Source organism: Echeneis naucrates, chromosome 15 (assembly GCF_900963305.1).
Source record: "Echeneis naucrates chromosome 15, fEcheNa1.1, whole genome shotgun sequence".
Lineage (NCBI taxonomy): Eukaryota > Metazoa > Chordata > Actinopteri > Carangiformes > Echeneidae > Echeneis > Echeneis naucrates.
Window position 1 is genome coordinate 21,385,306 of NC_042525.1, and position 25,902 is coordinate 21,411,207.

The following is a 25,902-nucleotide window of genomic DNA, read 5'->3' on the forward strand; positions in this document are numbered from 1 at the left end:
TTTGAGTTAATTTGAGTTAAGTAAATTTCCCTCTGTTACCTAAAACCTCAGATGTGTCATATTCACCAACACTGACTTCAGTTCTTGATAAAACAAAGAACCAAAATCATTTTAGTCTATAATGCATTCATTCCAAACACCTTTGCATTGTAACAGACTTTCTACAGCAAACTTTTTACTTATTTTACTCTGGAACCCGACAATGTATGAAATAAAGGCATACATTCCAGATCCATGTGTGAAAGGTAAAATGGGCAGTGCAGTGTGAGGTCAAGGACTCATTGAGGAAAAAACTGTGGATTTCATTTGTTGTGCTCTTTCCAGTTGAAAATAAAAAATAGATTATGGGATTTGAAGAACCTGTCAGTCCATAACTGGCCCGAGTTTCACAGTCGCTGTGGGCTTAAGGTTTTGGAGATATGTGGACCTCATGAGCAAATAGACTTCATCAGCAGACACCGACAAACAATCTGTGTCAGATTATAAATAACAGCTCAGACGTTTTAGAAGTCCTTCCACTCTCCTACACATCTCCGACATCATATGAGGAACTCTGAGACAATGACCTAATGACCTGAGCTATAATAATCGATAAAGCTCCCAGAAAGTGGATGGAACAGGTTAAGGGTTAATAATAAGAAGTACCTGAGATGAAGTGGGTTTTTAACTGATCTTGTTATTGTAGTGCCTTTAACCAGTGTGTTGATTATGACAAAGAGTAAAAACATGAATATCATTTGTTGTAGAAATTCTCTGCTGCTGGTGAAGAATTAAATGGAAAATTCTGCCAGCCAACAAGGTTTTTATTTTCTTTGCAAAGAAAAGGTCAGGTCATCATCATTAGGTCAATCATCACGTGAGTGGTAAAATGAAGAAAAGGCCCCAAGCATGGGGAGTGCTAAACATTTATACCTGAGGAACGCCCCCTACCCAAACGGGTGTTTTCACACCCTCTGCTCTGCCGTAGGTGTCGGTGCTGACTCCCTGGGGTGTGATCCACACCAGAGGCATCCTGCAGGGTTTTGTGTGTAGGTGTTAAGAAGTCCAGACATCACAATTTAAAACACAAAACACAAAAGGACCGGACGTCCTAGTGAGGGAAAGGGAAGTGGGGTATCTCAAGTAGATGAAGTACAAGGAGCTGAATTTGCAATTACAATTCCTCCTTTTTGATTATTAATTAATCACCAAAAAAAAGAAGGGAAAAAAAAGTCACGACTTAATATACTGATACATTTATTCACACAGATTTAAAAATGCATCTTCAATACAGTTGTTTTCAGTTGTATTCAATTCCACACTAATATGTGCCTGTATCAGTGGATTTGACATCATAGAAGGTGATCTACGCTCCATTAGAATTCAGAATCTTTGTTAGTGTGAAGTGAGGATCTCTGTTTGGAACAAGGGTTTTGTCAGTAGCGGCCACAATCAAGTGCCAATCACGTGGGCCGCAGGGATCTTTGCGTAGGCACTTGTCACATTTGGCCTAAAATTAGTGAATTTGACCTGATGGCCAGATTTCCGAATAAACAGTGCAAGTGAATGTTGCACTTTGTTCTTATGTCAGAATGATGGTCTTTGCTGGTTTGTAGGTGTGGGCCTCTATCAGCATCACTGAACATGATAGGATCAGGATTAGGTGACACACGGTGTAGTCTGGGGGGAGAAAGGTTTTGTGTTATTAGTCCTGCATGTCTAGCTGGTGTCTTGTGTATTCACAGAATTATGCCTTGTGTTGTCCTCGCGTTGTCCGGGTTGGCAGCTGAGTTCCTACATTGGCATGAATCCACGTTGCTCTCTCAGCAATCGTCACAGCAGTATGAATTGTCAGGAGCACCTGGAATGAACCTTGCCAGCATCTGGAGTGCCAGTGCTTCCTTCTTAGGTCCTTTATCACCACCCAGCCGCCAGGCTGGAAGTCATGGAGCAATGTGGAAGCTGGTGGTGGAAGGGCTGATTTTGGCTGCTGAGATGAGAGAGAGAATTTTTGCAGTATTCTAGCATGTCATCCTCACAAATGTCAGTGGAGGGGAGTGGCCTGGTTACAGGTTCCACTCCTAGAGATGGAGGTCTACCAAAAAGAAATTCACTCTGGATCTTTTTCTCATTCTCATGTGCGTTAGAACAGTGGGCAGAACTTTTGTCCAAGGCAGCCCCGTTTCCGCACAATATTTTGGTAATTTTGATTTCAGAGTTAAACAGCACCTCCACTGGCAGGATGCTATGCACAATGTTGTTTGAGGTCATTGGCAAGAAATTCACTGATTTGAGTTATTGCAGAATTGACAAAGTGAGAGCCATTATTGCTACTCAGCTTAGTTGGTATTCCCCATCTAGGAATAATTTCCGTTGCTTTGGTGTTTTGCTGGAAATGCTTCAAACTATTTTGACCATGTCAAGCTTTACTAAGCAGTGTTTCTTTCCTTCTGCTGGTGACAGGTCTGTGAAATCCATTTTCAAATATTCAAATGGTCTGTCTGGTGGTGGGTGAGCAGCGTGTGTGATTGGTTTGGTTTTACCTGCGTTATGTGTTGCACAAACCATACGTGATTGAACCAGTGTTGAGTTATGGCGTCCAACATCCCCACTTTTGACAGTGGCATTTGGCATTTCTAAAAGCACAATGTTGCATCTTTGCCATCGTGCTGTGGAGAGGTGAGAGTAAAATCATGGACACAGCATGTGGAACCAGTAGGGCCACATCAGAGTGGCCCACTGTCTCTGGAGGCCATAACTGCCTTTGCAGCAGCAGCCACAACTCTGAGACATCTCGGGAGACCTGCAGCCTCGGGATCCAGTTTTAAAGAAAAATAAGATGCGGGGAATAGTTTATTTCTGTGATCCTGCAACAAAACAGAAGTCATACATCCATTTTTCTCATCTACAGTTTGAGTGAAAGGTCTAGTAGGGTCAGGTAGACCCAAAGTTGGAGCGGTCTGTAAGTTTTAGTTCATTGAAAGATTGTTCCACTTCGAGTCCATGAGATTGTATACCTTTGCCATGAATGAGGGAGACGAGTGGAGCTTCAAGAACGGCATAGTTTGAAATGAATTGTCTACAGTCAGAGCACATGCCAAGAAACAACATCATTTGTTTCTTTGTGGTGGGTCTTGGAAGATTCTGAATTGCATCTACTCTTTTTGGTGAAATAGTTTTCCCTTCAGAAGTGATGATATGACCTAAGAAAACAGCTTTTTCCTGGACAAATGGAAGTTTAGACAAGCTGGCCTTGTGACAACTATTAGCCAGATGTTTCACAGTTTTATTTTGTTGGCTTCACACTGCTCTTCAGACGGACTGGAGGTCGTAAGGTCGTCAACATACTGTAGTGCCTGGAGAGAGAACAAGAGATTCAAGACTTCTGAGAGCTTCATTGTAAATGTAAAGAAAGATTTTGAAAGGTCCACCATTGAAAACAATTTGACATTGGGTGGGACCTGAGACAAGATGGTGTAAGGATGTTTGGGGCTTCCAGATTTGGGGCTCTGGATTGGACTGCTGCATTTACTGCTTGCTGATCCTGAACAAAATGCCATTCTGTTGGATGATGTTTTCTTGAGAGGGAACAAATGTGTATTCACTGGAGAGTCATCACAGGGAACAATTACTCCTGCTGTTTTAAGAGACTCAAAAACTGGTGTGATGACACGGTAGCTTCTAGTTTGAGTGAATATTGAGCCTTGCAAAGTATAAAGGCTGATTTTGGCGCAATGACAACAGGTTGACAGTCGTTGATGAGACCAACATAACACTTAGTGACAGCCTTTAGTGTCTTAGGGACCTCCTGTAGGGATGTAATAGCTGTAGCTTGTTATTTGGACAAAAAAGAAAAAGAAAAAGGTTAGGAAGTGCTTTTTGGTATCAGCTGGATTGTTCTTTGAATGTGCACAACAGACCTAACCTCTTAGAGTAGCACTGCAGTGTTGTGAGAATAAAGCACATCGATCAGATGTTTCTGTGCTGACAAGATCTCATAAATTTCATAAACCTCCACTTCCTCGGACTGCTCCTCTGCTCTCTCCTCATCAGCACCTCAGCACTGGTGACCGGCTCTACAGACCTTGAGCTTTTTCTGCCCCTCTCCCTGACAATAAAGGTCATTGCCGACTGTCTCCCGTTTTGCTGTGTACTCCTTTGGGGCCCAAACCACCTTTGTTACAATGGGCCCAAATCTATCTGATGTGTGGGACTGAATGGTCTGTGGTGTATACATCACATTGAGCTGGTGTGAGAGCGATATAGTGCATTTATGTTGTGGCTAATGAATGTGTGTCAGTGTGAGTCTATCGAATCTCTCTCTCCACCAACCAATGGTCTTCATATGGCTTATTAGGTCCTGGTGACACATGAGCTGCAATGCAAATCCTCTGGTGTCATAAAATCTGTTCTCTACTTTTCTAGCTTCTGTAACAAGCTCAGAAGAGGCTGTTGATTGTCACAGTCTGCCCCCGTCTCTCACCCCGGACTCAGTACCTTTCCACTCAGCCATCAGCACACTGCAGCCCATCACCCCCAATCAACCCAGCCCCACACTCACTCCTTGCCAGATTGTTCTTTGCCATGCAAGACTTTCCAGCATTTTCTTGTCAGATCTTCAATTGCTAACCTGCTCCCTGGTGTTCCGGCCTGCCTGTCGTCCCTGACCACGAGTTCTGTCTCAACGTCCTCGGCTTCTGTGTACTCTCCCAGCTCTGACCTATCCGCTTGTTCCCAGCACATCTTCTGCCTGCTCCCTGTCGGTACCTCCACCTCCTTGGACTGCTCTTCCCTCTGCAGATCCTGATCTTTACCTGTCCCTGGCAATAAAAGTCACTACCTCTCTCTTATGCTCTGCTTTTGGGTCCTAACCACCGTGGTGTCAGTTGATGGTTGCAATTTCCATTGATATGCATACTGCAGGTTTGGACAAACAAATGAACAAAGGAGAATTATAAATTTGGTTCCAGATCGGATAATCTGTAAACATTGATACCTTCTTGGGTTGAGATCTGACAAAGGCCTCAATTGCACATCAAGCCCATCAGATTAATGTCTTTAGAGACAGAGGCAGACTTTAGAGAGCAAGAATGCATCTTTGAAGCTTTTATTTGACCCCATCAGCATTTGAGTGGGACAGTAACATTTTCTCTAATTGTTTGACCAAATTAACCTACAGAGTACATTCAGTTGAAACCAGAAGTTTACACACACTATATAAAAAGGCATATAACCTTTTTTCTCACTGTCTGACATTAAATCAGATTAAACTTTTCATTTTTTTGGTCAGTTAGGATTGCCAAAATCATTTCTATTTGCTAAATACCAGTAACTGGGTAACTAACTGGAGTAACTGAGGACATGTCTCCACAAATTAAGGTTTTTGTCCCTGTGTGCATTTGCAAACTGTAATCTGACTTTTTTATGTTTCTTTTGGAGTCATGGCTTCTTCCTGAGAGAGTGGCCTTTCAGCCCATGTCGGTACAGGTGTCGTTTCACTGTTGATAATGACACACTCTTACCAGCTTCAGCCAGAATCTTCACAAGGTCTTTTGCTTTTGTTCTTGGGTTGATATGCATTTCGGGGTAAAGCACATTCATCTCAGGGACATAGAGCCCGCCACCTTCCTAAGCGGCTGATTTCTTTTGATTTTGCCATGATGTTACACAAAGAAGCAGTGTGTTTCAGGTGTGCCTTAAAATACATCCATGGATGAGCCTAATTAACTCCAATGTTGTCAATAAACCTATCAAAGGCTTCCAAAGACATGGCATTATCATCTTATCTTAGCGTATGTAAACTTGTGGTTTCAACTGTATTATCTCCACTCAGTTTTGGTTTTGTAGTTAGCTCTAATCTTTTATCACAGAATGTGTGGCCACTGAGTCAACTAAGAATATAACATTTTGTTCTGTAATGGACAATGTATGTTGTAGAAACTTCTTGAAATGATCAGATGTGTACTGCACAACTGCATATCCATTGTCTGAGCCCTCAGTAGATGGTGTGTCAGGGTGCTTTCACACCAACAGCATTTAGTGCACACTAAACGAGTTTGGTCCCTTGGTTCAGTGCGTTTGCGTCAGTGTGAATCCAACCAACACACTTTAGTGCGCACCCCCTCTAGCAGTGGTCTCAGACCGCTCCAAACTTTGGTGTGTTGCCTCTGGTGTGAACGCAACCAAAGCAAATTGGACCGAAACAGTCTAGTTTTAATGCATTGTAGGCATTGGGGATACTGAATTGTGGGTAAAATTATTAATTTTATTTCCTGTTGATCCATTTATTCATGAAACAGCGACTCCAATCAATCATGACATTGTTTTCGAGTCTCATGTTCGTCTCCTGTTCGAACTGAATTGTTGTAGAAAATTACCCACACATACAATGTAATAGGTGAGGATCAACCCCAGGAGCACAGCACAAAGCAATCACTCCATGCTAGCTTACCAAAAGTGGCACATTTTTCTATGAGGAAGTTGTCCTTGGTCTATTCTGGTTCATTTAGAAATATGCATATGTGAAACTGAACTTTACCAGCGTCTGTTTGCTACATTATAGCATTTCTCTGCCTAGTGCCGACCAACACAATCAAACTATAGGTCTGAAAGCACCCTTACTCTGCCCGTGTGTGAGTGTGGTGCAGTACCTTCTTGTTTGGCTTGTCAGCAGGAGTCCATCCCTCTCTGACCGTTGTCAGTCTTATGTATTTGCTGGATTTACAATGTTGATGTTAAACACTCACATTTCCAATGTCCACAGCTGAAACAGACATCAATGGGAGTTCTTCTCCAGTTCCTGTCTCGACCACGTCCTTTCCCTTTGTGTCCATGACCTGGTTGTCCATGTTCTTGGGCTGCCACTTAGAAAATAATAACAAAGATGAGTTTCCCATGCCTCTGAAGTGTTGCTCAACTCATCAACCTAACCCACTTTAGGTGTTGACTACCTCTGTCAGGGTCCTTACTATCCTTTTGTCTGCAGCCGGGGACTTTCTCCATGTTAACTTTCACAGGGAAAGTTTGGGTGAATGCATCACATCTCTGTATTGGGCATTAGACCCATCTTCCCAGTTAATGTCAGATGCAATGGATGTCAGAAATTGGGAACTTATTAGCTATTTTCTGCCAGTCTGTGGGTTTCATCTTAGTAACCAGAAGTGTTTTTAGTTTATTCATGGTTGGTTTAAACTCCTGGCAAAACATGAAGAATTGCTCAGTAAATAGTTTATCTGATGTTGCGAGGCTGCTGTGACATCAGCAGAAGTCCATGGACAGACAACCAACGTTGCACCTTCTGGTCCAGATACTTGAACCTTGGGCACATTGAAGGCTGCTGAAGGCTTATATTGGAATGGCGCAGTCTATGTGCAATGGGGAGAGCGGTGGCTTGTAGAATTTTGTGGTGGAACAGACACATCAGTATGAGCTGCTGCTGTACGTGTGTTGTTGTGGCATGGTGGAGTCTGTTTCTCTTCTTTTGTTGGACGTCGCAAGGTTGTATGGTGGTGGAGCTGAAGGATGAGTTGGTGGGTTGCCGTTGAGGTCTGGAAAACAAAGAAGAGATCTGGTCTGGTGTTCTTTTTGTGTGTGAAAAGGGTATCTGTTTCTGCATCATCTTCCTGTTCCGTGCTTCTTCCCCTTTCCACATTTGTAAGCATAATTTTTTGACCTTGAATAGTTTACATTTTTTTTACAGAAAGTTTCTTTTTCTCATTTCTTGTTCTTTTTCTTTCATTTTTACTTCTGCCAGGAATAAATTTTTTAACTGAGGGATCCCTCTACTGGAAATCCAAACTCAGCTGACCCAGACATTTAAATATTTAAATTTTTATCCCCATATTTCCTTCTCATGATATCCACAATTGGACCCTCCAGAGGTCCTGCCTCAACAGAGCCTTTACGCCCCATTCCAGCTGTGGAGGTGCAGGACAATTACAATACAGACGTCTCTGTAACGACTGGTTTGTTCTATGCTACAAGCAATAAAAAGCTTCCGAGGTTTTTAAACTTTTAACCCGAATTTTCCTTGCAACTCCAAAGGTATTAAGAGGTCTAGACATCATAATTCAAAATGCAAAAGCACCTGATATCCTGGTGAGGAAAAGAAAGGGAAGGTGGGGTATCTCAAGTAGATGAAATACAAGGAACTGAAATTATAATTACACATATTAATTAAAATTTTTCTTGAGGAAATGCAACACTGATCCTGAAAGATGACTCTCTGGCTGAATAACTGTGTTTGCTATAATATTGTTCCCCATGAGCAGACATCATCCACACAGGAAGAACATTATGTTTGATCATATGCTCTGGAAAAAGCCATCAGAAAAAAATCTGCCCACCCATAAAGCATATTTTACTAGCTCAAAAATGTGTCGATTCACAGTAACCAATTTACGATGGCCTTATTGTGTAGATTAACCTGTAACCTTCAACTAATTTTCTAAATGCAATTTTGTCTTTCATCACAAAAAGAAGCAACATAGTTAAAAAAACAGTGTTACACATTTTGTGCACACATAAATTTTATCAAAACTTTTTATTTTACTTTGCATAACCTTGGCACGACTTATAGCACAGTGGGGATGCGAACAATGGAGAGAAGCATGTAACCTATCTGACTTTTAACCTGACTTTTGATTTTATACCCCAATCACATAAGCAAACAAACAGAAACAGATATACGGACCCTGAGTCTCCTTGTACATGAACCAGTTTGTTGAACTAAACCATAATCACATCTAATACTAGTTTCAATAAAAAAGTGGTCAGCATTTGAAGCACAGTATTGCAGATGGCCAAGCAGATGTCATGGACACACACACACTGGACTCCAACATGAGAGAAGTTTGATGTGTAATTAATGAGATCATATTTCTCCAGAAGCAGAAACAGAAAGCTGCAAATAGGTGGTAATGTGAGGCAGTAAATGTCTCTGGGACAAACAGGGACACTGACAACCATTTGGCCTTTTTGAAGTTGTGAAAAAAAAAAGCAAAAACCCTGCAACCCTGATCTGAACCATCACAACCAATTACCCAAATCCAAAAATTACCACTTAACTTCAATTCCTTTTTTAAATTGTTTAAAGGCTGCTTGAAACCCTAAGTGATAAGTAACGCAATGTAATGTTGCACCAGAGTGACCAAGAATAGCAGCTGCCAAGGAAAACTATGAAAGCATGTCATTTATAATGTGTGTGCAGTGTATTATTGCAGTTATTAATGTAGTGGCCTAATATGGCAGTGAAACCTCAGCCTGTCTCTCTCCCTTAATTCACTGCTGTTGTCTCTGTGGAGACACTTTTGCTGTATTCCCGTTCAGCAGCTTCATCCTATGACTGTGTGCCCTTCTGGCCATGAAAGCCAAATCAAAATGATTGAGTCTCGATTTTTGCCTTATGTCCAATGACAACTTCACCAGTTGTAAAAAGAAGCCATTAGCTCAGTATATATTTCCCTAATGAGTTTATCTCAGTCTCAGTCTTCAATATAACATGACGTTAATTTTTTTTTAAACAATTATCCCATTTACAGAAAAATAAACATAAAATATGGGTTGGATTAAGGGGCATGGCTACGCTGTGGATAGAGTACGGAGCAGGTCAGATCCAGCTAAATATTAGCTTTAAAAACCAAGGCATGGCAGCTTTCCCCACAGGAAGCTCACACTTGGTGTGTTCACCATTGGTGATACATCTGTCCTTTACAGACCTGATCAGGTTGTTAATTGTTGGTCTGCTCATCTTTAGTGACTGTGTGAAGGTTTCTGATATTGACAGGAAGTGGAACATGTTGTCACACACAGAGCCTGTGAAACACAGTGTCTGTGTTTGTATGATTGTTGCATTTATATTTTTGCTCTAGTGGGCAGAATTTACATCTCAAACTGAAGAAGAGGCTATTTGAGGATGTATATCTGCTGCAGGTCATCCAGGGTGGCAGCAGCCATACCAACCAGAGCATTTTGGTCACATGGAACAGTGGGTGGAGTCAGGAGTTTCCTGCAAGGGAGGACAAACATCAACTTCCAAGAGTCATTGAACTGATCCAGAACATTTTAGTTGAGGATGGAGCTGCTGACAGAGCAGAGGTTTATTTAGAAACTGTCTTTGTCAGATCTTTTCAGACCAAGGACCATGTACACACTAAAACAAAACTGTGAGACCACCTACTAGGCTAAACATCCTCAAGACCTTCACCGCTGTCTATGTCACTTTTGTTGTGGTCACCTTGGCTCAACTGAGTTGAAACCTAACACTGACATATAAAGGTGTTCCATCAGCGTTGTTTGTTTTCTTTACCGGTGCACATTGACTCTAGGGATAGGTTGGAGCAGGAAACGAAGAAAGCATGTGAAGGTGTTGCTGAAATGAAACAGCCTCATTGGGCTGATGTAATATAACAGTCCTGAAATGCAGTTTCCAAAGAATGCAGCCTTTGAGTCTTCATTTCCAAGGAGTCTGCTATGTAGTTAAGACCAGTTCACTCCTTTTCGTATCAGGATGGTCAAATATACATGAGAGTTTTGATGCTTTATCCTCAGTATACTCTGATTTGTGTCAGTGAATAATATGAATCAGTGTTTGGTTATAAAAATTCTCAAAACTAAGAAGGCTTGATCTTTTGAAAATGTAACAATAAAGCGATGGAAAGAGAAAAGTCTTCCCTACTGTCTCACAGTCGCTTTGGGGTAATTTGGTTCATGTGTGACACACCCTCTCACACACAGGTTATCATATCTGAACTGAATGCAGACCATGTGAATCATGGGTAAGCTACGCCCCCTTGTGCTGACATAAGAAACACAGTAAAGGCAGTTTGGCCACATGATAAGCTAAGACTCAGGCAGAGAGAACGTGGCACATTCACAAAGACTTACATTCTAGTTTTTTTCTCCTCTCTGGTCTCGTTTGTTCCTTGCCAGAATCTCCTCCCTCATGTCCTATGTGTTTGTTCATTTTCTTTCCTTTAATGTTTTGCTTTCCTACTCAATCTTTTCTACTTCAGCTTGTCCTGTCTATATACACTTGTTCCATTTTCTTTTCATATATAATTTCACATTTCATTTTTATATTTAATGTATACTCATCCATCTTTTTCAGTTACTATGTCTTCTCCTACTTTCCCATCTCTCCATCTTTTCTTTCTTCATCCTCCCATTCTTTCAGTGCTGCTAAGAGACACTCTTGTGTACCAAAATATTCAAGACCGGATACAGAAACACACCCTCATGTGCAGGAAATGTGTGCACCATTCACCCTCCTCCTCATCCACCTCTCTTTCTCTCTCTCTCTCTCTTTCACACACACACACACACACACACACTGCCCCTCCTCACACCCACCCTCTGAATCAGTTTTGAACTAGAGTAACCTCTGTCTCCTTTTTCTCTCTGGTTTTTGAGGAAAGGCGAGTGTGTGTGTTGCAGCCAAAACATCTTAAAAAGAGGACTCTGCTTCTCTCCCTCTCTCCCACAGTTTGAGGCATTGCTATGAGTCAAACCAATAATTCCTCATGACAACAGATGCCTCTCCTCCCTCTCAGCTCCTCTGAGCTGTCACATCCGCACAAACTGACAGGGATCACACTGTATAAACAGATTAATCCTATCATCCTTTCACACACATTCAAACACAAGTACATGCACACACTGTGCAGGTGAATGTGGTCCTCAGCTACTGCATAGATCACCTGCTCATCCATCCCAAGTTTGTTAAGATGGAATAATGAGACTCTGGAGAAGTTACTTTGGGTTCCACCAAGAAAAATCCAAAGTTATGCAACAAAAAGCAGCGTAACTCATGTCAGTTTCTCAAACACTGATCACATTTGTCCTCCATGTTTTAAATGCAGCGTTGTCCCACGATAGAGGGAAGACACTAAAAATTGGGCCATGATCAGTGACCAGCGAGAGCTAAACTGCCCTTGGTGTTTGAAAAGACACGAGAGGAGGGATAGGTCTACTCCTGAAAGTCATATGGCATAATTTATATACGTTGACAGTTGATGTTTTCTTAACTGTTCTAATATAATATCAGTTGATCTACCTGGTTCCTACTGTTATTAATCTTAAACACTCGACACACATTCGCACATACATGAATATCAGCTGCTATTACTTATGTAGCACACTGGATGGATATGACACACTCTACCGGCTGATCAGCCACCCCCCAAAAAATTGCTGTTCTATCACTTTTTTCTGATATCATTTTTAAATTGAGTGTCCAGTTGCTGCTCCCTCTTGTTCTGCTGCAGTTTTAAACATATAGTCTTATATTCAAAGTCATGATGCATTCACAGTAATTTAACACACACCAGTTGAGCATTGTCCCTCATCTGCTGTTGTTTTTGTTTTTTACTTTTGTAACTGAACGCATTGTATTTCATTAGAGAATTTGTTAGTAGCTTTGTTCTAATCCAGGCTTTCATCCTTCACTGGCTCCATCTGAAGACTGACAGTCGCCAGGACTAAAGGCTCTTTTGAAGCGGCTGAAACATGTCCTCTGTCCTTGTGTGAAGCTAGCTCCAACAGGTGGAGCCTTTGCAAAATTCATGAATGAACCAATAAAAACCACCAACACGGCACCTGAAGATGACACTTTTAAATCTAAGTGTTGGGCCTTAAGGACACATATTTCTATGGGAAAAAGTTACTTGTTTTAAGGTTGCCAGGCTTTGCAATGCAAACGTAAAGGCGATAACAGCTGATGATGCAAAGTGAAAATCATACAGTGCCATCTCAGCAAGTCTGCAGTGGCTCCAAAGTACCAGGCCTTTGTAGACCTCCTCCTCTGAAGGATAGAGCCACTGAATCACCGTCCCCTTGTCCACTGTTCTAACACAGTGATAGTATACAAAGTAGTACTGACCCTGAATATCTCCAAACAAAGGATATAATCAAGTGGAGGAACAATAGAGTTGAAAACTCAGTCTGAGTTTTTCTCTCCTATGGTTCAATTCTCAGATCAGTCTTCGGTCTTGGGTTATTTCTCTGCCCTATATGACCCTGGACCACTGGAGAGCATTCATTTGATATAAACACAATATAGTCTGATTCTCAACACACATGACTGAAGTAACTGAAATTTTTTTCCTTCATGCTCCGTTTGACCCACAGACGATTATCACATCCTCATGAACAGGAGCTTCCTCATAATTACACAAGTTCCCTTCACCCTTTACCTGTAGTGTGTCTGTGTGTGTGTGTGTGCATTCTCATATATTTTAACATTAAAATGAAGGTAATAATTATATGGCTCAAAAGTACTACTGTATTTCTAAATGACTTTTTGGGTAGTGAGTAGTACAATGATTGTTTACATTGTGAATATTTCATTTGTTTATGAGTAGTTGAAAAATGGTAGAGTGGAGGAGATAAATGGAAGGTTTGTGAAAACCAAGAGTTTATTTAACTACATTTTTGGTTTTGTACCTCTGGTTGTTGTGCCACTTCTAGTGCAAATAAACAGCCACTTGTGCTTTATTCTTGACTTTGTCTCCTACGTTATATCTAAACCCTGTTTACAGTGGTCAGAAAACCTCGTTCTTCAGCAATGTCAAAGAGTACAATCAGCATTCGCGCGCAGGTCACATGACGTGAGTATTTAAAGACTTCAGCTCTGATCAGCATCGATGCAAATGCAAGCCCTTGGTGAGCATGCTAATTTTGGCCTCTTTTCTTGGAGCACAAACAACAACTGAAGGATGAGATGAGACAGCTCCAATTCATCATTATTTTATTATGCAAGCAGCTAGCAGCTCAGGCTGCACTGTGTTTGACTGTGTCCTAAGTTCAAACAGAAAGACACACGGGGTCCATCAGCAGGTTCACCCACTTCTAAATAGTCTATTTATACCCACTAGCTTTTGAAAACCATGATTACGCACTCTGCTGGGGTCTAAGTTTATGGACACAGAGGTTAGGAATAAATTGATTTATTAATTTGTTTGCCCTTCATGCATTAGTAAAACCGAATTTTTGATAACTGTGCAGTTTTTACACTTTGATACTTCTACAAATAAACTTGGTTTCTTCAGATGACACGTCTAAGAGCCCTTGAACCACATCTTAAGTTCTAAATCCTGAATCCTAAATCACCCCTGATGGCTGTTCTGTCTGTGCATGAAAGTGTCAATAAATTGGTAAATGGTACAAATGGTAAAAAGTACAGCTTTTAACTTAAATGTCCGTTATATTACAACATTAAGACCATGGCAAACTCCTAAAACCACATGAAGCTTATTGCATTTATGCCCTCCCATCACTCGCTCTTAAAGACCCCCTAACCCAAACACTTTTTTTCAAATTATTAACATGTCTATGTAGTGTTTGGGTTCTTCTACAAGACATTTCAGCTGTCAAGTCTCTAGTGTGCGTCATAACTGAACAGTTTGGATTTGAAAATGCAGTTTGAAAACCAGATCTGAAAAAGTTGGATTCAGTTTTTCAGCTCCTCAGTTGGATTTCATACGTCACAAATCCTAGCAACCAATCCCGTGGATTTTCTTTCCCAGTTCATTTACATAATATATGCAAAGACTGGAATGTGGCGATGGCGAACGCTTGCTCTGTGTTTGGGTGGGGAGAGGCTAATCGTGATACTAGCCTTCATCTTTTACCAAAGGATCGCACTGCGGGAGAAATGGTTGCAATTTATTTGGAATGATAATATCCCCAAAAACATTCCAGCTAAAACGTAGGATTGCAGCAGGCATTTTGAGGAAAGCTGCTTCTTGAACCTGAATTTTGAAGCATGATGCTTTTCCAGCGTTCTTCCCGGGGTTGGACAGCGCACCGCTGTTACCTAGCAACCCAGATCAGGCAGCGGCGGTGGGCGGGCACAAGGCTGACGTATCTGCATACTCATGAATATTCATAAAACCTGGATTCAATGAGAGAGAAATAGTGGACGTGTCTTTTTTTTGTGGGAAAGCAATTTCAATGAAAAAATAGTCATAGCAGAGCATTTTTGCACATTCTACATTTTTGGGTAAGGGGGTCATTAAGGAATTGAATGATGAACGCTAACATTTTTAATGATTCCCTTCATTGGCTGAGCCACATGGTGGAGAAATTGGTCTCTTAGTATTTTAAAAGATGCTTTTCCTCCAATTTTGACGTAAGGATGTTCTGCTATACACGAACAACTGATTTTATAAGCTCTGGTGACAATTTTTCTGAATTTTTATAATCTTTTTTCAAATTATATTGAAATGATGCTTGATGTATTGATCTTTAGCAAATATAAAATTTTACGTTTTTTTTTCCCCACAAACACATTATAGAAATAAATATAAAGTCATAAATTAATTAATTAATTAAATAAATTTCACAGTGTGGAGTCTCTTATATCGAACCACTGTGAATAGTGAACAGTTATTCAATGAAATCATTAGGATTTATTGTTATCTGTCCGTTGGCTTCCTACAGCCACTCCCATTAAAGATGGATCCTTCGCTGATTAAGGTCTAGCATCAAAATGCTGCAAAGAAAAGGTTGAATGTGTGAAGGGGATGGGAGGAGCTTGTTGATCTTTCAATGGAGCTAGGAGCGGACAGTTTGTAAATGAATCCCACCAACCCTATGCTCTCTGAGCTGTTGCTGGGATGTTCTCAGATGGTTTACATGAACACGGTGGAGCCAGAAATTAAATAAACAATGCTGCTGTTGAGCTCTCGGCCTCTCATTTATCCATTCATTCAACCTCTTATTCATTTGCCTCCGGTCTCATGCATTCGCTCCTCAGCTCTTGTTCTGTATCCTGGATGTGTTTGTAGAAGAAGCCCACAGCCCATAAATCCATGAGTCACCCACAGTCCATCTGCTCTTACATAACACTCCCATAATGCAATAGCGCCTGGTGCCTCAATCCACAGCCTCGGCCCTCCAGACGTAAACGATGAACGCCCAGTTTGAATCCAACTCCTGTCACAGCCTGAAAAGAGGACTTGAACTGAGGCAAACTCCTTGGGGCTCAATATAATACAATATTTTCCTCACAGCAAAATAACAGAACCAAAATCTGAGCAGTAAAACCAGAGAACAATGTGTCCGTTTGCCGCACAGTCCATTCTGTCCTGTCATGTCAAAACTCCGGTGCACACGACTGCAGTGAAAGTAAGCAAGTGAGGCCTGGGAGCCGTAAAAGTTCAGAAGTATTACACATTTGCTGCTTGACTACACACAGAGACTGAGCTCCAAAGACACAGCGTTTAACCTGCTGGCTTGACTGAACCACTTGTTAAAAAGCTAATGATCAAAAAATTAAAAGTGGATTCAGCTACATTTTTTTCGATTTTGGAAACAGCAAAGTTAAAGGTCGATACAGTCTAAAGGCAGACCCCCCATGGAGTCTCTGCTTATACTGTAGATCAGGTCTAGATTCTATATTAATACAGTAAAAGTAGGTCTCAGCTGAACTGAGCTGAGTTCAACAACTGAGCTCAGCTGTGAAAAGGTTGCACGCTGTATTCAGAAACTGAGCCTTAAAACCAGAAGTCATGACTTCTGGGACTTTTTGATGCTCTTTTTGATCATTTACTGACCTCAGCCATGCCCCCAAGCAAAAATTGGTTCCTCTGAGGCTTTACCTGACAACGTAACCGCTCCGTTAATGGAGCACCAGAGAGAAGCTTTAGAGAGGAGATGCAAAACTACACTGAAATGGTTTTGGGGTCTTCAAACCACAAACATATCTTTTTATGGTGATCAGGGCTCCAGTGTAAAATATAGATCTTCATTTATAAAGCCTGTTATGACAAACTCATCTAACAGTTGTTCTAATGAATTCTGAATGGGCCTTTTCACTTTGTCCAAGTGCTGAAGTGAATCTGAACTAAGATGTCATTACCAGAATATAAGAGCTAAAACTGTCTTCAAGGCTTTTTCCAGGACCTGCAGACACACTGAAGCTGTTTTTAGGAAACCAAACGGAGAGTGCAGATGATCTCAGCTCTACCAAGAAACCACACACACACACACACACACACACACACACACACAGAGGGAGAGAGAGAGAGATCTGTGCCGTCTCCTCTTTTCTTTATGTTCTTTATGTTCAGTGAGCATTGGCCTCCAGCCTGGATCACGTTTCTCACTAATTATGGACAGAAGTTAAATTGTAGCAGTGAAGCTGACTCTGCAGGAGCTTAGTCAAGGCCGAAAGTCATGGCACATCACTTCCTGTTGCATATGCCAAAACAAAAGCCCTCCTGACAGTTTCAACATTTAAAATTGGTGTTCAAAGTGATCATCCTTCTGCAGGGGTGAGAAATTTAGTTTTCTTCCATTCTTATATCCTTGAAAACCTACCTGTCATCAAACTGTTTCAATTTGAGACAGCTGCTCTGTCATCTCCGGTCCACTGAGTGTTTTTAGTTGTTGCTAAACTTCTGAAATAAGATAGCAGGTCAAAAGTCTGCCACTTTTTAACTTTTGCCAAGAGAAGTCACAAATTTGACATTCAAAATATGGGGCAGTATAGCAGTTATTTACTTCCTGCCCGTACATGCAGGCTGCATGCAGACGATTTTTTTAGTTAGTTATCCCGTTATTTACAGCAGAATGAATCACTTCATTTTTTAAATTTAGTTTGTAGTGAAATTTTATTCATTCCTCTGACTGATTCACTCTTGGTCTTCTTTCTTTTTTCGAATTATCTTAGTTGAAAGTATGTTATTGTTTTTTCAGTCCTTCTCTCTTCCTTTGGGCCCCTTTTAGCCTTTTATTATGAATCTGAAGCTCCTGTTTCCCCCCTTATTCTCTTTCTAAGCATTTGACATTTTCCTGCGCGCGTGTGTGTGTGTGTGTGTGTGTGTGACGCTGCCGTCCCCCGCCTCCCTTCTCCAGGCGGCGCCTCCTCCTCCTCCTCCAAACATGGCGCCGGCCCGCAGCTGTGCTGCTTCTCCGACAGACGACGCAGAGAGAGACAGACAGAGAGGAGGAGAAGATTCGGGCCGAAACTTCTCCTGAACGTGTTTTAAAAACTCATTTAAAACCAATACAACCTAACGCTCTCTGACGTGGCCGTCGGAGACTCTGCGCGCAGCGTTTGGAGACGTTTACGCGTCAGACCGTGTGCGTAACGGAGAAACCACCTGTCCGACGAAGGCAGACTTCGCTCCGGCTCTTCTAGGATGTGAATCTCCCTGATTTCTGTCTAAAAAACGCGGAGAAGACGGAGCAGACAGACGGGCAACTCGGAGTCAGAGCTGGCTCTGGTGAACAAACATGTCCAGCGCTGTGAGGAGCAGAAACACGGCGGCTGCAGAGGATTGAGTTTTTCCAGGAGGAAAAAAGCTACTTTTTCCACACCGAGAGGATGGATGGAGAACATTTCGCGCTGTCAGGAATGGAGAGGGAGAGAGACAAGCTTCCACCTATTTACAACAGCTCCCCTCCAGCTGTAAGGAATCTGCCCTTTCTCTTCCAATAGTTCAACACTTTCTGTCTATGCTCTGTCACTTAATCCAGAAGTACACAAGTATTATGAAGTATCACTTAATAATCAATTTGGATTTTCACTCACACAACACAATGCACATACACATTTTTAATCTGGATATTGGGAAATAACACTATTCAGTGCAACACAACATGAATCTTATACACGAAAAAACAAAACAAGATATGTAAAATACTGTAAGTGATTTTTTTTTTTTAAGTTCAAGTGTTTTTAGAATATTTATTCTGGCAAATATGAAAACATTTGTATGACCAGGGAATGTTAATGTGCTGAATGTGACACTATAAAGTTAATGTCTGCATCTGCACCTCTGTTTTAACTTCTCTTTTATTTTTCCCTGTTTGATCTAAGAAGTCTTAGACAAACGTTTCTGCATCTACAAATCTTTATTTTGATCAATCTATCAAGTTCGCAGTCATGCAGTTGTAAAAGCATTATATAACACAGCACAACATGCACACGCACACACGCAGTGTAGTACCACCTGATAGGCTGCATGTGTATCTCATTTTAATGCAAAGCTCAAAGCATATTGCTGTTTGATCCCACATCACTCAACATTGATGTCTGATATTAAACAGATTCTGCTGCTCTCTGTCTAGCAGCCAGATGAACAAAGATAGATCCGAACAACAAATGAGCCAACAACTAAACAATGTTTAGTTAGCAAATGTTAAAAAGAAATGTTATTTCCTCGTAATGCTGAAAATGTGATGCTCCTTTATTGCACATTACTGATATCAGCTCTTGCAGTATCCCATGATGTAATTGTGGTGTTTTTAAATGTGGAGCAGGCAGGGAGCTGAGGGTCTGGCCGTCACTCTTTCTGTTGTTTTGTTTTTGGTTTTGGCCTTCTATCGGTGTCACTTCAGAGCAGACGTTCTCTGATTTTAGGCTGCTCAGTTGATGTCATCTCCATTGTGTCAGGGAGCAGGAATGTGCAGATCAGATGGTTTTGACCAATAAACAGTCTGTCATTGCTCAGACCGACTCGGCTTGCATCTGGAAATGCCATAAAGTGGGTGCATGCGTTCTCGCTGCAGCTCTGAGCCCTCCTCAGAAGTCTCCTGACTCTCCTTGGCCAGGGAGATCTGAGGAAATTCAGGCTCAGCCGTCAGATGAGAAAGGTTTTAGAGACCCCAGGCTGTCATTGTGTTGCAGTAGATGATTTCAAGGCAGCTGGTGAGCACTGCAGAGAAATAGAAGCAGGGGACAGGAGTTTGGGTGCTGGAGGCCTCATTAAAGCAATTTTAAAGCAAGAGTCTGTTGAGATTGTGATCCAATTAGATTTATTGGCTCAACACAAAATCAATCCACACAGTAAAAAAATAACCTGTCCAGCTTATTTCTGTTTTATATTGTTGTGAACATGGATGAATTTCCTGTTTTGGGCAAAAGAGCATCTTTGACTTCATCTCATCACCATCCCCTGGCACTTTGCATCTTAACTCAGTGACAAATGTCAAACGTTCGTCTGGGATCATCTGAACCTGTGATCCAGAGCTGGACACCTTCTTTCCTGCTTTGGTGTTTGTATATTGCAGTATTACATTCAGTAGGTGCTCAGTAGGTGACTGTGGGATGTGGCTGTAAGGTCACTTGTTTCTTTGCTTCATTGTGCTTCTCTAGAGGGACCTGTTGCTCAGCGCTCAGGCTGAAAAAGGTCACATCGGGGCTGGTGCTCGTTCCAGCTGACATCGGGTGAGGGCCATTGAATTGGTCGTCAGCCTGTGGCACGCCAATTTAAAGTCACCGGCCTAATGCACATGTTGGGAAGCTGAGGAACCCAGAGAGAACCCACATAGGCTCAGAGAAAGCATTCAGACCAAGACCTGGAACTTCATTCTTCAATCTTGATTTAGCACCTTTTGATTTGCCTTCACTTCAGTCTTGTTCTTTTGTTCTACCTGATTCTCCGATTTCTTCACTATGATGTTTTTTTTGTCATCTGATGTCACACCCAGACAACCACAGACACCTAAATCAGTGACTGACTCTGCACTCTGGACACACTGGATGGCTTGTGTGTGTGTCCATATTAATGCATCAGATCAGGCACACTGCCTGTTTGTTCATGCATTGTATGATCAATTGATTTGGTGTCTTGATTTTGACATCACACTGGTATTGTGATAGAAAATGGACGCTTTCCACCACAGGATCTGTGCCCAGTATGTGACAGATGTGAAAAATATCAATATATATTCATTTGCCAGCTCCAAACTCTATGTAAACAAATAAAAATGCAGCAGCAGACATTTCTTTCTCTGTAGAACAGCAGTCATGACGCATATGCCAGACAACAAGTGTCAGGTGTCTGGCATTATGAGCAGGCGTGACATTGCTGGCTAGAGCTGATTTTTTAGCCTTGTCAGAACAAATCTACCAGCACAAACCAAAGTGAAGTTGGGCAGCCTTTGTGTGATCAAGGGTCAGGTCTCATCTGGTCTGCCTGTGCCAGATCTCTGGTTCAAAACAAATACTTCAATTCAGTGTTATTTCATTTTTGCATGTATTCATGTGAGCTGCTCTCTAGGGTTTGAAGGTCTTAGTAAAGACCTGGCTGCCTGCTCCTCAGCTTTCTCTCCGATGATTTAATAAACAGACAGCTCGCGATAAGAACTTTGACTCTTTAGAACACAAATTAAAAAAATTAAGATCATTTAGGAAAATTATCCTCACCATGGCTGACAGTCTACAAAAACCTCCACCATGCGATTGGAAATTGCATGGTGATAGAAATTGACTTTCTATGTGGAAAGAAGTCAGACATTGAGCTCTTGGTGTGGTTTCTCTCGGGATGACAGCATTTCCTCTCAGACTTAATGACTGAGCAGAGTTGGACATAACTGAAATCACACAACACCCAGAGATAAAAGCTGTTGCTAAAATTGTTGTCAGATGTGAACTGCCCTGTTCTCCAAGATGAAATACAATGAAATATTGGTTGATAACTGTTCTTACAGCTGGGTTAAGACTGATTTTAATCTTTGTGATTGTTGCTTCCCCAGAGATCACCTGTTGGTCAGTGGGTGTGCGGGTCTGTGCTGTTGAGGAGAGAGGAGTGGGAGAAGAGAGTCTTGTGTCTTATTCAGAAAGCAGTGCAATGCTCTTGACTGATGCGGGAGCAGCGAGATTGGAGCCAGAGCAGCCATGTTAATTAATCTACTAGCAGAACAGCGAACACGTCACAAAAAACGACAGAAAAGCAAATTGTTGTCATTAACCCTGCGACATAGTCTGAAAAGTTATTCCCATGGACAGTGCAACAAAAAGACACGTTTAACACAACCAAACAGCATTTGGATAAATTAGTTCATTTTAACGCATATATATACACTTTTATACTATCCAGTCAAAGTACACTTTAGATTTCTAACTTTTCTAACTCTAAACTGAAATGAATTCAGTTGATTTTACTTAACATTACTTCAATACAGAGGCCCTGAAGTCCCAAAAGGTGGTATTGTTTTATCTTGTGCGCACAAGTTAATATTTTATTCCCTCAAGATAATTATCTTGTACACACAAGATAATTGTGTTGTACGCACAAGATAAAAAAAAACAAAACAAAACAAAACCACTTTTGGGACTTTAGGGGCTCCGTAATCTTCAACCATCTCACCCACCAAAAAAACTGACTATTCAAATAAAGCAATGAATACCGCCATGTCTCAAACGTACCCGAGAAATCAACAAACTATTAAAAGCTATAAATGCAGCTTACCCCCGTGGCCTTCAAAGCATAGGCCAGTCACACTTTTAGCCTACTGCTAACCTGTTCCCACAAGATTAAAAAAATACCACCTTTTGGGACTTAAGGGGCTCCATACTTTCATCACCTGGTAACACTTTTTCTCAAAGTGATGAAGTGATGAATAAATATTTTTTCTAATGTTAATATATATATATATATATTAACATTAGAAAAAATTCATATATATATATACTGGGAATTCAGAGTAATTCTTATAAAGGGATACAAATGTGAAGTCCAATAGAAAATGTATATTTTCCCAACACTACTACTGTGAAAGCTTAGTTTAAACAGAAAAAGTTAGAAGTTGCGCAGAAATGTACGGGAATCCTGATTGCTACAGATCTAAAGCTCTGCATTGGCAGGTCGTTCCTACATCTCAAGGAAGGTGCCACAGTGTTCCTGTGAAGCTGGTTTTTTCTCTGTAGCCAGGACTCTGTAGGGCCAGTTGTTGTTTTCGTCTCTGACGATATTTCTCTACAATGCCGACTCTATAGAATCGTACTTCTACGGCTGTGTTTGGACTCATTGTCCAGCTGACAAATTGAACTGTTTCGTTGATGGGACTGCTTGATGAGCAAAACTCTTTGTATACTGTTCACTTATCTGCACAAATGTCAGAAATGTGATGGTTTTGTCTCTGGAGGTCAGGTCCCTGACCAAGGTTCAACAGGATTCACTGGAGACATCACACTCACTAGAAAAAGGGCATTTAACAATATAATAACTCTAATACAGGGCATCCAGGTGAACTTAAAATAATTTTGATTTTGTTTTTAGTTGAATTCCTGTGTTTTACAGCTAAGTTGATTTCTGAAGCCTGTGTTTGTATTTATTTATTCCCTCTGATCTGAACAGGGTACCTACTGAACCTCACTGGTACTCAGGGAGGAGGAGCTTCAGTTCAAAGATATGGTGTCCGTGTGTCTGTTTGTGTGCATGTTGTGTCATAGCACATCTGAAAATGTGACTTGTTACTAACTGAGGAGATTTCCTCTAAGACAAACTGTCCTTTGTTTTTCTCTCTGCTGCTTTTTTCCCAAAGTGATATAATGGCATGGAAACAGTACAATAATGTGTATGTGTGTTGAGTGTGTGTGTGTGTGTGTGGAGGAAAGTTGATGCCAAGACTAAAAATTTTCCTCTGCGTCTTATTTCTTTGGAAACTGATTCTTTTTTAACAGATTAACCATCATCCTGCTTGCTCTGAACACACTGTGTGTGAGTTATCTTGCTGCTGTCAGAAGCGGCTGCTGTGCATCTGTTGATCTGCTCTCTCCTCTTCCCCTTCTCCTGTACTCTCTTCTCACCATCTTTTCTTCTTTACTTCCCCCATTTCCTGTCTTCTTTCTCATATCCTCCCCCCTTCCTTCCTTCATATTTTCATTTAATCAATTTCACATTTTTATTCATTTTTATTTTTTTCAACCCCTTCTTTGCATACATTTCCTTTCACCTCTTATCTATCCTTTCCTGTTTTCATTCCTCTTTTCCTTCATGTTCCCTCCAAATTCCAGGCCTTTTTGTCATCCTCATATTCTCTTTTTCTTGCCTCATCCTACTTGCCTCTCTCGCTCTTTTTTTAGTCCAGTAATTTCTACTTTCCTCCTGCAACCTCTTCTCATGCCGCTCTATAGTGTGATGAAATGCACAGAACATTTCACAAATGTTATATAAGTGCAACAAAGTGATGTCTCAGCTACTGACAATATGAACAGTCACTTAAGTCAGAGTAGTTACCTACTTGACCGGCTTTGTCTTTCACGGGGAAACAGTAGCCGCTGTGTATTCAGTTCAAGATGTTTTTCATAAATAAAGAAAAAATTGAAATAAAATCAAATAATTAAAATAAAAATTTTCTCCATTCTTGCCTCTTTTTTGTCAGTAAGAAACTTCAAAATGTATATTCAGTCATTTACATTTGACACATTTTCTCTGTCTAATTGAAGAATAATCCAAATAACTAAATTGCAAGGATATATATATGATGTATTTCTACTAAAAGGCCCTGTACAGCTTAATTTGCTAAAAGAGTAACATCACATTTGATGACATGAACGTTGGTTGTCACAGGTTTGATTCCTGGCAAAATCACTTTCTGGAATCATATATTTGATTCATCCACATTACAGATATAATTTCCTTATCTTAATGTGTTATTTGGTTACTGAAGAATATGTTGGCAGAAATGAGATTAGTTTAAATAATATGACATTTTTATGACAAGTAGTTTTTATAAATGCTTCATATGAATCTTTTCTTTATTAAAATTTGATCTATTTGTCCTTTATTTTGTTTGTAGATATTAGGTTTACTAGTCACGTAATTTTTTTTTCTTAATTTTACCACATAAAAAAATAATATTCTCCTCCAAAAATCAACATCTGTATAAAATGGTGCCTATAAAGATGAAGTTGAATTTAGATTAAGCAAAAGGAGAAAAACAACATTGGAGGGAATTCAGCGTTCACCTGTTCATACTTTTTCAACTTTTTATTCATGTCTCCAACATAACGGATGAGCAGAAATTATTCCTCCCTGCTTCCTCTTGGTGATAATGTCATCTTTTTGTGCCAGGGTTTTGGGCGAGGAGCCAAGCAACCATTTCCATCTCTGGGCACCTTCATCTCCACCCTGAGCCAGAGGAGGGATGCTGGTGGGCGGGGCTTGGCTGGTAGCATGACCAGCACCTTCGGGCTCAGACACGGTGAGTTTGTGCGCAGTATTTTCTAACCCTAACCTTTTCTATTTGTCTTCTTTATGTTGGGAAAACGTAATTTTAAATTTAGACAGATTGTAAAAAATCCCTGTTGATGATTTGAGATAGTTCTGCTCCATAAATCCTCCGCCAAAATGACAGCAGTCGATAGAATTCCTGGAAGAAACTAACTTGTGGAAAACTAATGCAGAGGCCAAATGTTGCTGGAATGTTACTTTATTTCAAAGAAAATTTAATTCCAGGATATTGTAATATTATATTATTATTTTTTGCAGATTTCTTTCTGGATTTTGGTGGCTCGATTAGACAATGTGCACACAGAATATCGTGGCATTCAATGAAAGAGATACAAGTAGAATTTTTGTTGGGTGTTTTTCCTCCAAAATGAAGACCAATGTTTTCTTTTTCTAAAGCCAGATTCAGGAAAAATGTGGCATGAAATTGTAGAAAAACAGTGAATCAGGTTTTAAACTTATTTGTAGAGGCAAATTCTTTTGTTCTTTTATTTCTTTTATTTCCTTTAGCTTTTGATTTCTGTGTTCAGGTGTTCAGATGCAAATCTTCTGACTGGTGACTGAGAAGTCGCTGCTTTCATACAAACTGTGTTCGAGGAAGAATCACAGAAACATTGTATTTGATGTAATACATGCATCCTTTAATGACAGTTCTGTGTTAGGACTACATGTAACGATCCCCTGAATAATCTCAGCTACCCAAGGTCAGAGTGCTGATGGGACGCCCACCTTGGCTTTAGGTAGATGTGATGATGGTTAGTCAAGTAGGGGTGAGAATGGGGGTAAAGGGGGCAGGGGGGTCGGGGTTGGAAGCTTCATTGGGGTCTTCAGGTTAGCACCCTCCTTCACTGGTGTTTCGATTAAAGGCCCACGACATCTCCAGAGAGCTCATCAGCAACCTCATCGACCCTCCTCTGCTTTCAACCCTCATGTGCAGCTGGAAGTGTCTCGCCTATTCACC

At 40.9% G+C, this 25,902-nt stretch overlaps 1 protein-coding gene across 3 annotated transcripts in view; it reads left to right on the plus strand.

Moving 5' to 3' along the window:
* The first annotated feature begins 17,886 nt into the window (after positions 1-17,886).
* Positions 17,887-25,902, plus strand: part of hectd2 (HECT domain containing 2) — a 59,663-nt gene continuing 51,647 nt past the window's right edge. For all 3 annotated transcript variants that reach the window (XR_003841703.1, XM_029521538.1, XM_029521539.1), the window contains exons 1-2: positions 17,887-18,391; positions 24,786-24,915. Coding sequence is in view for 2 of the 3 variants with exons in the window: in XM_029521538.1 (XP_029377398.1) it covers positions 18,308-18,391; positions 24,786-24,915 (214 nt within the window). In the remaining variant the exon portion in view is untranslated. The remainder of the gene's footprint in view (positions 18,392-24,785; positions 24,916-25,902) is intronic.